The 16,372-nt window shown below is 38.1% G+C and overlaps 2 protein-coding genes across 6 annotated transcripts in view; one reads left to right on the top strand and one right to left on the bottom strand.

The window, feature by feature from the left end:
* Positions 1-203: 203 nt before the first annotated feature.
* Positions 204-16,372, top strand: part of slc7a1a (solute carrier family 7 member 1a) — a 31,578-nt gene continuing 15,409 nt past the window's right edge. For 2 of the 5 annotated variants that reach the window (XM_005746644.1, XM_005746640.1), the window contains exons 1-2: positions 204-432; positions 6,158-6,246. The gene's annotated coding sequence lies outside the window, so the exon portion shown is untranslated. Of the gene's footprint in view, positions 433-6,157; positions 6,247-9,091; positions 9,167-13,266; positions 13,369-16,372 lie in introns of those variants that run through there. The other 3 variants (XM_005746642.1, XM_005746641.1, XM_005746643.1) reach the window with 3 other exon arrangements.
* The window catches only part of LOC102204729 (homeodomain-interacting protein kinase 1-like), a 14,531-nt gene continuing 1,441 nt past the window's right edge, over positions 3,283-16,372 (bottom strand). The window contains exons 2-7 of the mRNA XM_013914244.1: positions 4,459-4,678; positions 4,170-4,361; positions 3,885-4,066; positions 3,601-3,724; positions 3,359-3,485; positions 3,283-3,290 (exon numbers count right to left, since the gene is read on the bottom strand). Coding sequence (XP_013769698.1) covers positions 3,283-3,290; positions 3,359-3,485; positions 3,601-3,724; positions 3,885-4,066; positions 4,170-4,361; positions 4,459-4,678 — 853 coding nt within the window. The remainder of the gene's footprint in view (positions 3,291-3,358; positions 3,486-3,600; positions 3,725-3,884; positions 4,067-4,169; positions 4,362-4,458; positions 4,679-16,372) is intronic.

Raw genomic sequence — 16,372 nt, 5'->3', positions numbered from 1 at the left:
CTTACACCCAGTGTTCTTCACCGTAGGGTTTTTAAAACTACAATATCTCTTTAAACTTGGGGGAAATGGGTATCACTGATTTATTTAAAATGATAACATGGAAAACGTTTTCAAAAAATTGCAAACCGCCAGTTTCTACACTCTTGGCAACTCTGTTTATGTAAAATGATACTTTGTTACTGACTTCAGCCAGGAGGCGATTGCGCAATAGTAAAGAGCGGGTGGGACAAGCTGTTTTTGCCTTTCTATCCCCTCCTCTAGCTCAACTACCTAGACATAGCCACTCAAGACCTAAATATATCTTTTCTACATTTAAAGACGAGACTTTCCTGACCAGCGTCGTGTGAGACAAGAGTTTGGGGGTTCTACAGCTTCCTCTTCTCGGGCCTCCCAGGGAAACTGTAAATACCTCTCCTCCTTATGCCCGTTAAGGTAAAGTACTGCTTACAATAGCTACGTAGCGACTGCATGAAAGTGATCGGGCACTTAACACTACTGTATAGCAGGCTTGACTGCTGTCCAAGTTAGTGTTAGGGATCTTTGAGGAGACGCATTTTCCTGTGTACATTTGAGTAAAGCGAATAGGGGGTCCATGCTGTAAAACACATGCCCTTTTCACTCGGACCCCCATTTTTACTGCTCGGTTGTCTGTGCTGCCGTCTTCTGCAGCGTGTCTGTGTGCAACTGTATCCTAGTTAAGGAAGCTTCTGTTAATTCTACATTAAGGGGGTACTTGTGATGCATCCTTTGAAGATGCAATCACACAAAATGAACTGCAATTCCCGGACACGTGACTCTAAGTTATCCAACGGTGGCCTGATGCGTGCAAGGATTCTTGCCATGTAAGATCTGGAGCACCGTGCAGGATTTTAAAACTGCTCTAAACCCAGGAGTGAGTGGGACCTGAACCTGAACTATCAATCGGTGGTCTTCCTCTTGTCCTCGATCGAGGACAGTAACAGTAGAAATTAAAATCACCGACGCCCCGGTTTGACATTACTCCGATTTCCAGTTGTACAATAACCTTTTGTTTTCAGTACAGCTGTCCGGGAGTACATAGCTACTGTAAAGCTCATTTAAATTGCAATTTATAGACGAATTGCAGCAAGATTGTTGCTATCGTAAACCCCGTTTATTGACGAACTTCAGAGAGACAGCGTTTGATATTTTTGTAATTACTACAATAGTTACATTACTTATTTTCCCCAATTACTGTAGCAGGCTTTTGGCTTGAGAGTCTGGGTTGTTTCCCAGTGTCTCTCTCTCTCTCTCTCATACACACACACACACACACGCACTTTTATTTTGAAGTCTACACCCCCACCCCCTTTCCCTCCCCTCACTATTTTCAGCAAAATGGCACCCGCTGTCTCAAGGGTATGTATTTTATGAAAGAACCTCAAACTGACCTGTGGAAAACATTACTAACCCTGTCATCATGATGCATTAGAATAATAAAAAAAATGAAGCTGGTTCTTAAATTAGAGAAATCACAAGTTTATTGTTTTAATATTGTTCCACTTATTAGAAAATACAATAAAGAATAAGTACTTCATACAACAACATGTGAGTGAAAATAAAGTAATTCATTGGAAAAACAAATTTTAAATGGCCTAAGCCCCCTGACTATTGCAATGATGGCAACAGATTGCTTTTAATTATGACTTCTTCTTATAAGAGATTGGTACATATAACCTATCAGGTCTATTTTTCATGTTTGTTTTTTTTATTTGTTTTTTTTTTTTTGGTTTACTCCTGAGCAGAAATGTCTGTCTCCAGCATTTGTGCTCAGCCAGTGTCCCGTTGATCAGTCTCAATAAGGAAGATGTGATTAAAAGTGTGGATGCTGCAATCTCAAGAGTTCCATCTGGCACTCCTATGCAACCTCTCAATATAGTCTTCCCCATTGTTCATCTTTCTCTACATAATTTGCTTAGGGATTAATACAGTATTCTGATTCTTACTTTGTGGTGAGCTATAATTGTCCTACATCCAACAATGGAACCCTTTTTAAATCACAATGATCTTTCAGATTGGTCAGAGACTCTTACTCACATTGTCTAATCAGTCATTAAATTTTTTTTAAGACTCTGGTTTGATTTGGTGAGTCTTGCTAAGGACTTCACTGTGGTCCTAGACTTTGTGCAGGGGTGCAGTGTTTGGCTGGAGGGTGAGGACGGCATTGCTAAGCAGAATGGGTGGTCCTAGAGTAAAGACAGTGGAGTTTAGCTGCAAGGCCAGAAGGATATTGCTGCAAGGATGGGTAGTCCTGCAGTAAAGGCAGTGATACCGCACCTGGGTGCCGTGCTGAGCTAGGGAGCAAAGTGTTTATTGTTGGGGAGGGTGTGTGGTCGTAAAGTAGAGCCAGTAGCGCACAGTTGGAGAGCGAGGATGATCGTGCTGGTGAGGACAGATGGTCCTGAAGCAGCAGCAGTGGTGTAACACGGGAAGGCAAGGATGATTTTGCTGAGCAAGGTGGGTTGTTCTGGAATAAGGGCTGTAGCGCATAGATGGAGGGCGAGGATGATTTTGCAGAGGAGGACAGGTGGTCCTAGAGTGAGAATGGCGCCTCACTTGGATGCTGTGCTCAGCTCGAGGGCAAGGTTGGTTTTGCTGGGTAGCATGGCTGTCCTGGAGGATGGTTGCTGCAGAGACCTGCACACAGGTACCACCAGCCGTTACTGACAGATGCTCATCTTCTGAAAGCAAGAGTTAACACTGCAAAACAATCAAGCCATGTACCAAATTATTGACTCACTCATCTGAATACAACATTTTCCACATAAAGCGAGATACAGAACATATGCTCACAGTGGAAATGTGTTGTATGTGGAGAACCAGTGTTTCAAAAGAGAAGTAATATCTTACTCGAAGCTGTAGGGGTACAGCGCGATATGTGGCGCAGTGTTGTGAAGTCGTGCTGCAGCACCTGACTGGGCGTCATCCGTCTTTCAGGATCAAGCTGAAGCATTCCTTTAAGCAGCTCGATAAACACCAGCAGATCACAGATTTCTGCGGATTTACTGGTATAATTTTGATGACGTGTGAGCCAGAGCTGAAACATCAAAGAAAGAAAAGGCCCCTAAAAACTCTGAATTTTAAGTTGTTTCTTTTTGGGAGTTTTGTTTAAATATTTATTCTATAAATAAAATCTATATTTAGTTTTAAACATACAAAATAGAACAGTCAAGAAGAACACCTACGTTTTTAAGGTCATCAAGAGAGGTCAACTTCATCATCCTTTTCTCAGTGAACTTAATCCCTGTCTCACTGACAAACTGCTCAGGTGTCTGAAAAGACAGGAAACTCATCAACACTGATAAATTGTAAATTTGTAAAGTAAAAAATTGTAAAGTACTAAGAACCTTGAGTTTCCAGGTGCTGGTGGTGAAATACAACTGCTTGTCGAAATAAAAGGCAGTCTTGAGCCCACTGTCGAGGATCTTGCCTGGAGGCTGGCCCTGAGTCTCCACTATGTACCTCATCTGGAAATACAGACCAATTGGTCAAATTCAGAGTCCAACAACTTTAACATAATGTGTTGTAATCCTTTAAATAAAGCTTTAAGTTCTTCAAAGGAGAAGCGCTAGTTATACTTACCACCTCATATTCATTCTCACCAGGGTAGAGCATGGAGCCAAGGTACAGATTAGCAGCAATGCAGCCCAGAGACCATACATCTATGGCCTCTGTAAATGGAGCCCCGAGAATAATCTCTGGGGACCTGATTTAGGACAAACAGGAAAAACAGCAACTGTCAATTATTAACAACAAAAGTGGCAACTGGATTAGTTATACAGCCAAGAAGCCCATCACAGAAACAGCAGGGGAGTATCCAGTATTGACCTTTAAGAGAAAAAGCCACTTTGGTTACAGCTACTAACCGGTATGAACGGGACTGAATGCAAGAGCCCATCGAGGCAGCGGAGGTTTCACATGCCAAGCTAAAGTCAATCACTTTGACCCTATAAGGTTGTTTCTGATGGTTGACAAGCATCACATTTTCCAGCTTGAGGTCTGCATGTATCAAACGTACAGACTTCAAATGATCCAGTGCTTTCGCAACCTAAAAAAACCCCCCCCAAAAAAAACCCCACACACCTTTGTATTAATGTAATCAGCATCCATCTGAAAAACTTTATTTATGTAGAGAATACAGTTAAACACACCTGCTGGGTGATGGCTCTAACTGAGTTTAGAGCGAGTGGTCGGAATTGTCTTTCCTTCATGAATTCATAAAGGTTCTTGTCCAGAAGCTCGAATTCGAGACATAATTTTTGCCCATCGGTAAGAACGTTGTAAAACTGAACCAAGTTATACCTTTCAGATTTGTACAACTTTAACTTCTGCAGGGCAGCCACCTGGCAACATATGAGTTTTAGCTTCAAGTAAATATTTTAGTGGAATTTCTTCAAATACAATTGTTGGATTAACTGCATCAAGCCAAGTCTTTCCTACCTCCAAGTTTGCCAGTCCATTTCTGAAGCAATCAGTCTTAACTATTTTGATGGCTACGCTCTTCATGTCATTGAGCCTAATGAATTTTCCAACCGTGCCATAGGCTCCTTCTCCCAGGGTAGTTATCATCTGGTACCGTGAAGCTCCAGTTAAGTGCCAGCCTATGGGAAGTAATCGGTTGATCTGGGCAATTTTATGGGCATCTCTGGCATCATAACACCTAAAAAGAAAAAAACGTTATAAAGAAAAAAAAATCCTAAAAAACGAACAAACAAAAATTTAAAAAGTAATTTAAAACTTCATTTCTTACAATGTAGACAAATTTTCATAATAACAGCAGGTGATATTAGAGGAAAAAGTGAAACAAAGCATTGTGATTGTAAACCGATCATCTGCTGTCATGAGCTAGTTAACCAGAAAGCAAACTAAATACTTGGCAAGTTAATGTCCTTGATTTATCTCAGTAGTTTCACCTTAAAAATTACTTTGATGAATATCGAGTGAACAAGTTCTGCATACTACAGTGCTTGGAGTTTTTTAGTACTGAAATGGAAAGGTTTGGTGAAGCTGTTTTTTTAGGTCACTGGACTTCAATAAATAAGTCTTACAGTTAACGTTATTTTGACCTGTCACAAATATTGATTTGGTGATGTCTAAAGGTTCATTCTTGGAGAGTACAAAACTTCAAACAGTAGCCATTTCAAATGAGAGAAGACAGTTTTTACCTATAAAACAAATTAGAGCCACAGAGCTGAGCTCATTTGGCCCAGGTGAAACTCATGCACCTAATTACCCTCCAGTTATCTCCTGCAGAATAAAGCATGGCACAAAATCCAAAAGATAGAGATCTAGTATCCATGCAACATCACAAACCACACCTTCAAAGTGTAGGGGCTCTGAAAGCGAGTCTCATACAAGATACATTTCAATCCAGCATTATGTTTCATTTTATGTTCTTATTAAAAACCTTATTAATATTATAACAGGTGCATTAAGTACTGACAGCCAAATAATTTTAAGAGCTGATTTGCACATGTAAAGTTACATTAAGGGTTGCCTTACATTAAGGGTGCAGACGCATTATAAGCCTGCATGTGGCCTGCATGCACTAGGTCAGGGGTGTCGAACTGCAGTCCTCAAGTCATTCTTTGTTGACAATAAACTTATTTGAATATTTATTAGGACTGCCACTAATGATTATTTTTATTATAGATTAATCCACTTATTGTTTTTTCCATTGATTGAATGTTTTGCACAAGCCATAATCCAAAGTTGTAAAGGCCTTAGCAACTTTAGCTGACCAACATTTCCTTGATTGCCCTATTAGATTTATTACCTTATTAGATTCACAAGAACAACCAAGAAACTTGCTAACACTTAAAACAAAGCCCATAGGAGCAGTAGACAATGCATCTTTTGGAGAAATTGCAATGGGATGTTGCTACTTCCAGAGTTGGTCTGTGGCTTAGTGCTAAGAAGCCAGACAGAAAACGGGAGGGAGAGAAGTTTATTCTTATATCATAAAACGTTAAAAACAATTAAATTTTGTTTTTAAAATCTGGAACATTCAAGTATGCTAAAGTGTACTTAGTATATCATTTAGGCAGACTTTAAGATTAAAGCCTACTGGTTACACTGTAACTAACACTATGATATTTTAAATGGAGGTTTGTTAAAGTTGCTGCTTGTGTGATTATAGATGCAGTGAGAGTCATGTTTCCCTTGCCGCCATATGTCATGACATCTTAAAACCTTCAACCTGAAAGTAGACAGAGGACGTTCAAGAAGGTGAGCTGCTGTTCTTGTTGTTATTCTACTGCTGCTTCACATAAAGAAAATACATTTTATTAGTGGACTCAATGATACTTTATGGTCAGACCTTGTCTTTGTTAGACACGGGAAGCCAAACTAGATTAATCAATAAAGTACATCTAGCAACAGTCCAAAACAGTGGCGTTAGACGCTGCTCAACTGCAGGATGAGATCCTCTCTTTTTTCAGTGACCAAGCTAGCAAACCAACTTGTAAGTCAAACATTAGCTGGGAGGGCCTGAAGTAGCTGGGGAACAGTGACCACACTGAACCTAGGTATTTAATGAATGCAAAGTTTCATCAGTAAAAGCAAACATGCTATAAGGAATATCTAACTTTTATTGGGGTGGCTGCCGCTCAGGAGAAGCAGTTCATCCTCTAATGGGAATATTGGTGGTCCGATTCTTGGCTGCTCCAGTCTGCACGCCAAAGCGTTTTAGTTAGAACGCAGTTAAGCTTATATAAGAAACAGTCCATTTACCATTTATAGAGCTATCTACACTTTGGTCAGATACATTTTTAGAAATTTCTGTTTAATTCTGGAAGGATGACAGATTTTAATATTGATAAGATGAGTCACTACTAACGAATCCAAAATAGATCCGGTCCAGATGGGGCTGATTATTTGATCCTTATCTGTTCTGCGTCCATCCTGATGTGCAGGTGGACTGCGATCTGGACCTGGTTTGCAGATCCACTACAGAGCCTATGATATCTCTAGGTTGGATCTGAGCCAGGGTCATTTTGCTATTTAAAAGCAGCCTAAACCCAGGATTGAGAAGGTCTTGAACCCGAATGTGTCGTGTGGCCTTGGTGGAGTTTCGGCAATCTAAATTAGAGTGAAAGCAGAAAGTGGCCACTAACATCTGACTGCAAACCATAAGTAGGAGTAAAGTAAAGGTGTTGTGCAGTAAGTACCATAATGGAAAACATAACACATCTTCAAACTGATTCAGATCCTGCTTTGGTTAGTATGAAGGTGTTAAGAGTTAAATACTTGTCTCCTAATTGGGTACTGACTTGTCAAGTCGACATTTTATTCTTTTTTCTGCAAAAAACAAAACAAAACTCAAATAAAGTGGAATATCTATTGTTTTGCTATTACCACAATGAGTTTTTTGTATTTATGCTTATATTCTTGAGAAAAATAGAGAGGCTCATTATACAGTAACATATAATCAACAAGAGTTCATGTTATAAAGGCATTTAAAGAAAGAGTAATCTGACCTTTCAGATCTAGACCATTGCAGCTCAGACCAGCTCGAGTCAGTCTAACTTTAGCACCCCTGAATGTGGGTCACTAGTGGTGAAGTTGCTGACTGTGTTAGTCTATCTGCAACCCCTACACACTTAAATAAGTAAGTAAATAAGTATGTGTGTCTGTGCGTTTGTATGTGTGTGTAAGCTTTCCAGGATCACTGAGATTATGGAGGCTTCCGCACCATGAAGGGCTTATTCATATTTCCTCATTACTGTGTCTCTACCTGATTTGTGGCTTCTATTTATACCCATCACAGTTATGAGTAACACACTCAGACATTGTGTGTTCCTGCTTTTGGAATTGATTTGTTGCTGAAATAGGAATGCTAAGAATAAGATTCCAGGTAGAAGGTTTGTATTGAGTGGGTAGGGATTTATGAAACCTGTAACTTTTCGTTCTTTGTAATAACTAGAATACTTTTTATGCTTTAACTCTGAATATTTTAGAGTTCCACTTTTTCCTGGAGTAATCTACAGAGTAATAATCTACTATGAGTGGAATTAAGTTCATTGTAAAATGTTGATGAAAGAGATCTTTTGGTCAATGTAACATAACCTAACAGTTAAACATATGCTCTTGAAGTTCTTGATATGTTACTGCATATGATCTTGGTGGTGAGTTCACTCACTTTACATTGTGTCAAGTGTATTTCTTTCTTGGCATATATTTATATTTGTCACAGTCTCTGCTGCGCTCTTGGCCAGGTTTATATATAAAAATCTATATATATCACAAGTATACACAAATAAAGTACTTTGAAATATAAAGTTACATTTTTGCTTATTAGGTCAAAAGTGCAGTCGTGCTTTTCTGGGTTTTTTTTTCATCTTTGGCAACAAAAACTCTGCAACTATAAGTTGACTAGCCAATCACAATGAAATAAGTCACGCTTTACACTGAAACAGTATCACTTTCAGAGTTCTGTAGCTTTTTATTGACCACCACCAGTCATAAAAGTGATTCCAGAGATGTCAATAAATACAGCCTTCTTTTTATTTCCTTTTAATTTTGTGCAAAAACAGCATGAGCTATTCCTGACCTGACCTAAAAACATTAGTATTTTTTACCTGCGTCAGGAAAGAGGAGGAAGAGTAGAAGTATTATTAGTTATTACCAGCCAGCCTGGCATGTTGCCAGCCTCTTTTTTTCTTTCTCGCAAGTATAGTTTCACTTTAGTTTGACTTTAAAACAATATGTCCACCAAAACAACCTGTTTAAGGAGTTACTACCTGATGCCCAGGTGCTGCCCATTTCCTTCTTTTACTTATTAACAGTTGACTTGCTTCTGATATTTTTCCAACTTGTTTGAACATAAAATCATTCAGCTGCTACTGAAAAACCACAATTCCCACACCCTAATTTTCCAGGAGTAAGTCATTTCAATTCACTTAATATCTCTGATGTTGCTTTGTCAATTTCTATTACTTATAATAGCAATAACATTCTGAATTTTTAATGCAGGATAAGAACTTTAGAGTTTATCATAATGCAGAGACCTACTCGTCTCTGCATTATGAGTACTTACTTTGATATTGTATGTGCCCTCTGTTAGGAAAGTATGGGGAGTAGGACTGTTAAGAAAATGGGGGAACTGTCATGATCCCTGCATTTTGGACCCCACGTTTGACATTGTGAGGTAATGTTTCCTTTGTATTTTTAAAAGGACAAAATATTTCAAAAGAAAAGTTTTGTTTCTTTTGTAATATTGCTTCCCTTGTGGCCTTAGATATATTTAGTTCATCATTTTCAACTAAGTATTGGTCCCTTTATAGTTAATATATAGTGTACTATTTGTTGAATGGCTGCTTTCATTTAATTCCCTGTGTTTACAAGTTTAAAAGCTTTGTCTATTTTCTGTGGCTCTTTTCGATTATCTTCTTAAGACTTATTGTATTCCTCTGAGTCTTTGGTTCGTCTTAGTTGTAGTTACTGTTTACACTGGGTTAGTACCCTGTTGTGTTCCTTGGTGTAATGATCTGCATTGCCCTGCATCTTTATGTGTTCCTCTGTCTTGTCTTTCTCTCCACCCTTATGCCAAGTTAACCTTTGCTTCCATTCAGTTGTGTCTTTCTGTTTTATTTTCTGTTGTTCTCTGTGTCTTCTGTTTTGTTTACTTCACCAGCGTGATAATGTCTATAGTAACAACATTTTTATACCTTTTACTTTTTACATTAAAGCAGATTTTTTTGTTTGAGTCATTCCTGTTTCCTGAGTCCTGCATTTGGGTCCGCCCTCTCACATGGTAAAATCCATGCTGGCTATTTTTCATCTTCTTTTCTTTTTCTTTCTTTTTTTTTTTTTACAAGTGTTTAGATTAACTTCAAGTTTGACTTACTTACATAACATTCTGTACTGTATTACTCATCTTGTTCTTTGTTTGTCCATAGAGGTGGTGCCACCTATCAATACACATTGTTCAGTTACAACTGACAAGGTTTACGGGTTCAAGGTGACCCTGTGGGGCATACCACCTCTATCTTGGTTAGCCAATAAGAAACACAACATGTTACCGTGTGGAACTGAAGATGATACCAAGATATTGCTGCAAATATAAGTAATCAGATAACACAGGTAAAATAAAATCGACACATAATTTTCAGAACTTCTCTGAGTTGCTTTGTCACAGTGTTGCCGGGTACTTATTCTAGCTCTTAAAACATTCATGTGTGTTGTATGCATAACTACAACTTGAATCACAACTATAGTCTGTTGTAGTACCTGCTCATCCCTAAGGTTACATTCTTGCCCTCATCTCAGCCCAGAGGCCCTAGATGTAGAGGACAAATTTATATCAAACCACAAGCTCGATGTTTTTAATGGATCTCTTTTGTTCACACTTTTAAAATTTCACCCTCACCTTTTAACCTCCCTCAGTAATCATTGTGTGTCGCTAAACTGAAATGGAGAAAGCATAACACCAACTCCTGCTAATTAGTTCATTTAGTTCAGGAATGGAGAAAGTTGAAAGGCAAATGAACACTAATTAAAAATGAGACAGCCTTCTCTACTTTATATGAATTTATAAAATAAACTACCAAAAAGCAGTTAAAGCTGCAAGATAAATAAGTATAATTCTTTTATATCATGTCATTTGTTCTCCAAGGAAGAAGTTTAAACCAGAAAATGACTGGTGCAGGGACTTGCACCGATATATTTCTACTTTAAGGAAATATAACACTGGGTACAAAACGTTAATCATTATCCTGCGGTCAGAATAGTTTCTCAGCTTAAGTTTTGCTTGTGCTATAGATATGCCAACCCAGTTTTTAAAGAGATACTATCTGCTGTTGCTCATTTATTTCTTTTACTTATTAACAGTTGGTTTGCTACTTGGTATTTTTTGCAGCTGGTAGTAAACTGAAAAATCATTCAGTTGTTACTGAGAATGCTTTTTGTGCGCTTTTAAAGCATTAGATTTAAAGTTAAAATAATATTGTTGTAAATCCATCCATACTGACATGAGGTTTTGTGTTTTTACTTTGCTGTTCATTCACCTCAAAACGACGCCTCTGTTATACCACATGCTGACAATATTTCAAATGCACAGCCTAATAATGCATAGAAGTTATTGACACAAACATGAATGATCAGCATCGTTTATTGACCTGACTAACCTTTTTCATGTTTGTTTCATTTCATTTCCACTTTATTTGTCAGGGGCCATGTACAAACAAAAGAAAAACTTTAATCTCCTAAGAGAAAAGGTTGTACCAGATTTAGCTACTAGCTTTACTATCTGCAGCCTGTGGGCAGCACAAATAGAAGAATTTTGAATAATATCTTTGGCTTAATAAACCAAGTCTCTTGGTTTTTTTTAGCAGGATGCTTCAGCCCTGTGCACATCACAATTCATCCTGCTGCTTCTATTGGCAGTCACATCATTAATACACACTCGCAGCTGGCAGCCGTAGATGCACATGCCATAGCATTGCTTCCATAATAAGCAGACAACCAGAAGAGGATGGATGAAGGAGATGGATAGATGAATGTGTGGCCTCTTTTACATGTTTTCTAGCAAAGTCTAACTTGCCTATCTTTAGGCTAATGTCTAATTATGACCTTCTCCCTTGCCCACACAGGTCTTTCAACTTTTAGCATATCAGAAATTCCAGTGAACAGCTGCCAAATACAAGTCCAACTATTTCCTTATTATTGCAATGAAATATCGAGAGAATAAGCCTCACACAGCCAACCACTAATCAGTCAATTACCTTTGATCCTCTGGAAACAGCAAATCATCCATAAAATGGCTATAATTTACTCGTTATATGTTTTTTTTAAATGTATGTTTCTTATCTTTTTGACTTGGAAGTTAACTGGAGCAGTTGTGCCCTCCAAAATTGCAGACTACCAATTTCCAGACACGTGAATTTCTGGTTATTGATTTCAACAGTTGTCAGGTGTGTGACTTAATCATCTAGTGTAGTTTAAGCCAGAAGGTTATAGCATCATAGTAATGGCTAATAGTAATGAGCAGGCGGGGCTGCGTGTTTGCACCTCTATCTCCTCCTCCATCTCAATGCGTTAAATAGAGTAACCCCGAAACTCCTCACTGCATCCAAAGATCAAACTTTCACCATTGTGGGAGACTGTGTTGTGGGGTTCTACAGCTTCATCTTATTAGGCTTCGCAGGGAAGCATCCAATACCTTAGATACATTTTGCCCAGCTGCTGCATTAAGGTAAAATACTACTGTTGTAATGTTATCATTTCTGTGTCACAAATGCAGGAAAGTGATCAAGTACTACCGAACTGATAACTTAGTAGTACTGTACCCCAGCTTGGAATGATTTTCTGGGGGAGAAATGTGTTTTCCTACATAAAATTAGGAGCACCCAGTGGTCTCTCTGCAACCATTTAGAATTTCCTTTTTCCTGCACTTGTATCCTACTGAAAGAAGTTTGTTTTAATGCAACACTACAATAATGAGCTACTTAAAGCACATGGTCAGTAGCCAAAACTATTAAAAATGAATAATAAATCCTGGAAACTGCTAGATCTGAATCTATCGGAGCTGCAATTGAACTTATCTAACAATGGCCTGTAATGTATGTAGGGAAAAGGGTGGCAGTAAGACTTGAAGTACTGTTTTGTACTGTAAAACCACAGGTGGTGGTGAAAGCAAAGGCACTGCAATGAGAATGAGAAAAATACCTCATCCTAAGGTGTTAAATCCCATCCCATTTAAGTCAATATGAAAACTTTCTGAAACTTTAAGGCTGTCATGTCAACAAGGAAACCCAATCTCTCACATGCACAGTACTGTTTGCTATTACTGCAGTGAGTTTGTTTTATATTTACATTTGTTTCCTCTAGAAAAGGACATATGTTCATTATCTAGATAGCTTCAGCTCAGACCAGCATGAGCTCACATTTTCCCTAAACAATGTGTAGCTTCTGTTTATACCATCACAGTTAAGATGAAGCAAGTTGCAACTGGATTTTGACTTTGACTTATCAAAGCAGTGTGAAAAATATAAGCAAGTCCAGCTTTAGTAAATATGTGTATAAATGGTTATTAAGATATCGAGTACCACCAGAGGCGGGCGATGGTGATACCGATAATGACGTATCACAATAATGGAAAAACAGAACACACACACACATATATAAATAAATAAATACATACATTTATTATATGCCTGTGTGCGCATGTGCATGTTTGAGTTTGTGTGTCTGTGTGGGTGTGTAGGTCATTCACTGTCCCTTGGGTGGTGGCATGTTGACATATATCAGGCAGCCAGTCATGCCCTGTGTCCTTCTCCTGGGAATATACTTTTATTTTGAAATGTTGCTTAGCTCGTGGAAATTTGGAATTACAGAAGTGAAGTGGTTTAAGTAAGTGTTCCTTACTTCATTGAATGACTTCCAATCTAGGAGGAAATGTGTCTTTGTTTCAAACTGACCAGTCAAACACTGATCGCATGTTCTGTGTCCTTGCGTTAAGAGCTGTCTCTACTTTCTATCTCTGACTGTTTTTCTTACATACATTTATTTGCATTTTGTTATAATTAGCTGGCTGGTGTTTGGAAAGCAGTGTTTTTGTGAGACCAGTCAGGCTCATTCTTTGGGTTTAGAGGGCTTTAGAATGGAGTGTGTCTTAGGAGCTGGACTTATGGTGATCAAAAATGTTTTACTTTATTTAATTCAGTCTAATTATCAGTGGGTGTCTTCCTAATTCTGCTGGACAGGCATCACTTAGTGCTTTTCTGTGTATGCATAAAATGTATCTGTAGAATTCTGCATTTAGTGATTATGTTGGGTGTTTATTTGAACAGATTATAGCTCTGATGGCTGAGTGAACCCTGTACTTCAAACGGTACAGTGCACACCATAACATTATCAAATGTTTCAAGGCAGATTTTCATTGGAATTTGCTCTAATTTAAATGAGAGCTTTCTCTTTTTGCTTTATTCCCTCTCTCACACACACACAGCTAACCAAGTCTTCACTCTAAAGTTTCTTGTGCTATCTGGAGAGACTATAAAAACAAGAACTATATTGTTTTTAATAAAATTAGATGTGGAAAAGATGACTTTAACTTTAACTTTTCTACTTTGACTCTATTTTTAAACTGAGGTTCTTATGTTGTTGTAGCCAGCTCCGTTTTAAAATGCGGACAGTGACCAGTTCAATCGTTCACAGTTAGCCGTCTGTTTTTTTATATTGTCTTTATTTTATTATAACTAGTTTAGCTTAGTATACAGATACAGCCACTCAATATTGCTGCTTTCAGTCCGATGATTTTCTCAGTATTATTTTTATAAATGTCTTTGCCTTATAATTGTTTTGTACCTTAGGGTGGAATGTTTCTTCAAGTTCTGTTTTAACCTTGCAACCATCCAAATCCAAGTGTATTCCACCTGTGTTAACTTGATAGATGTGTGTAGGTGTGTAACTCTTATCAGCTGTTTAGGCTGTTTATGAGGGCTGGGCTGGGTCTTTGAAAATGTGAGCAAACAAACAAAGCAACCTCACGGTGCCTTCCTGAAAGCGGGGCATTAGAAGACTGGCAAAAAATGGAGTCTATACTACTATGTGAATTCCATATATTTAAGATTTTCCCACTTGATAGTGAGCTTTTGTTCTTTCTGTTGAAACCTTCAGTTTGTTTCAAGGAGAGCAGCACATGCTCTCACAGTTACCACAAGAGTAAAAAAAAACCTGACTTTCTGATGTCGGGGGTTTCATGAACGCTGCGCTGAAAACTGTTTCTGTGACTGACCTTCTCTGACCTTAATACACTAAACAGGCATGTTCTGGTTTGTCAGATCATTGCAAGTTGAAATGACTTCTGCATCGTTTTGGGTTACACTCTGGTATAAATCTACCATGATGTTACAAAGTTTGCAAATGTATTAACAACAGTAACAAACTCTGGACTGCATACTTTTAAAATGGGATTTTTACAGTAATGTAAGTAATCTAAAAATCGTTTTTGATTAATTTTATTGAAGGACAAAACACATAATTGGCATTGAATAAGAAGGCTTCACAGACAGGCAGAGCTGGGGGGGGAGGGTGCTGCTTGTCTGTTTCACATCATTAAGTGGTGACGATATGCAAATGAAGCGCGGCAGCTTAACAACAAGCACTAAAATGAGAAAAGCAAAAATCCCTCCCTATAGTTCGGGAAAATACAAAGAAGGTGACTGTTTTTATAACAGTGTTCTATAAATACTTTCTATCAATGATTCCTGGAACACCGTTTACAAGTTTTAAAATCACAACCAGCACTGACAGGATATTTGCGTGGGGTTTGGAAGTTGCTGCCCTTCTGTGGTTGTTCAGAGAGCTGTTTGATGAATCACCTAATGTGTGACAAAGGAATCTGCTGTGATGCTAATGTCGGTCTGCCCTCTGCCTACCTGTCTGTAAAAGTTGTTAAAATTACCGCAGTGATTTATCAGAAATGTGCAGAGTGTGGAAGGAGAATTAAAAGAAAAACAGGTGGTTAACAGCGAGCAATTTACTGCATATAAAAATGATGCAATCCATATATTATAAGACTACATAACTAGCTAATATATGTAATTATTATTGTACCACATCTAAAATACGCTCTTCTCTGACAGGACCAACCAGTAATCAGTTTGCATTTATATTTTGCATTGATACATGTGTAGAAAGCTGGAAGTGAATCAACTTCCATTAGTGCCCCCTGGTGGATGTACAAGACATTACCACTGGTTTTCATAAATGCTGCTTGGGACAGGTCATGGTCCTGTCAGGAATGAGGCGGGCATTTGAAGTGGCTGTATCTGTTACTAATACCACATCCAACTTTCATTTGTAGCTTTTATCTTAATTTCTTCTCCTACAATAATTTAATTATTTCCACGTGTTAGGTATTGTGTTGTTTGTTGTACCCTCTGTTTGTTAGGAGGTTCTCAAATATATTTTACCTTCACGATCTGTACCGAAATAACTTGTAAAATGAATAAAACCTCTTAAATTAACTCAATCTTAAATAGGTACTTATTTTGTTAAATCTAACTGAAAGTTAACAGGTTACATTTTTTCAAGAAAGGATTTCTTTGACATTACTTCTGTTGTTGCAGGACAGGTTAAATATTTTCCCTGTGGGATACTGGTAAAACAGTACTGAGTATTTTCCTGGGTATCTGAGATATGCATCAACAAGTTCACTTCTGAATGATTTAAAAAAAAAACACACACACACACTCATAAACAAAAGGAAGGTTTTGGAGTGGTCTAGTCAAATTCTTACATCACAATGAGATGCTATGGTGAGACCTTAAACAGGCTGTTTATACAGGAAAAGCCTCCATCATAGCTAACTCAAAATCAATTCTGCAAAGACGAGTGGCCGAAATTCCTC

This window comes from Pundamilia nyererei, unplaced genomic scaffold, assembly GCF_000239375.1.
Source record: "Pundamilia nyererei isolate P.nyererei 1_Seehausen unplaced genomic scaffold, PunNye1.0 scaffold00180, whole genome shotgun sequence".
Classification (NCBI taxonomy): Eukaryota; Metazoa; Chordata; class Actinopteri; order Cichliformes; family Cichlidae; genus Pundamilia; species Pundamilia nyererei.
The sequence above is the reverse complement of the archived record's forward strand: the minus strand, read 5'-3'. Positions and strand labels throughout refer to the sequence as shown.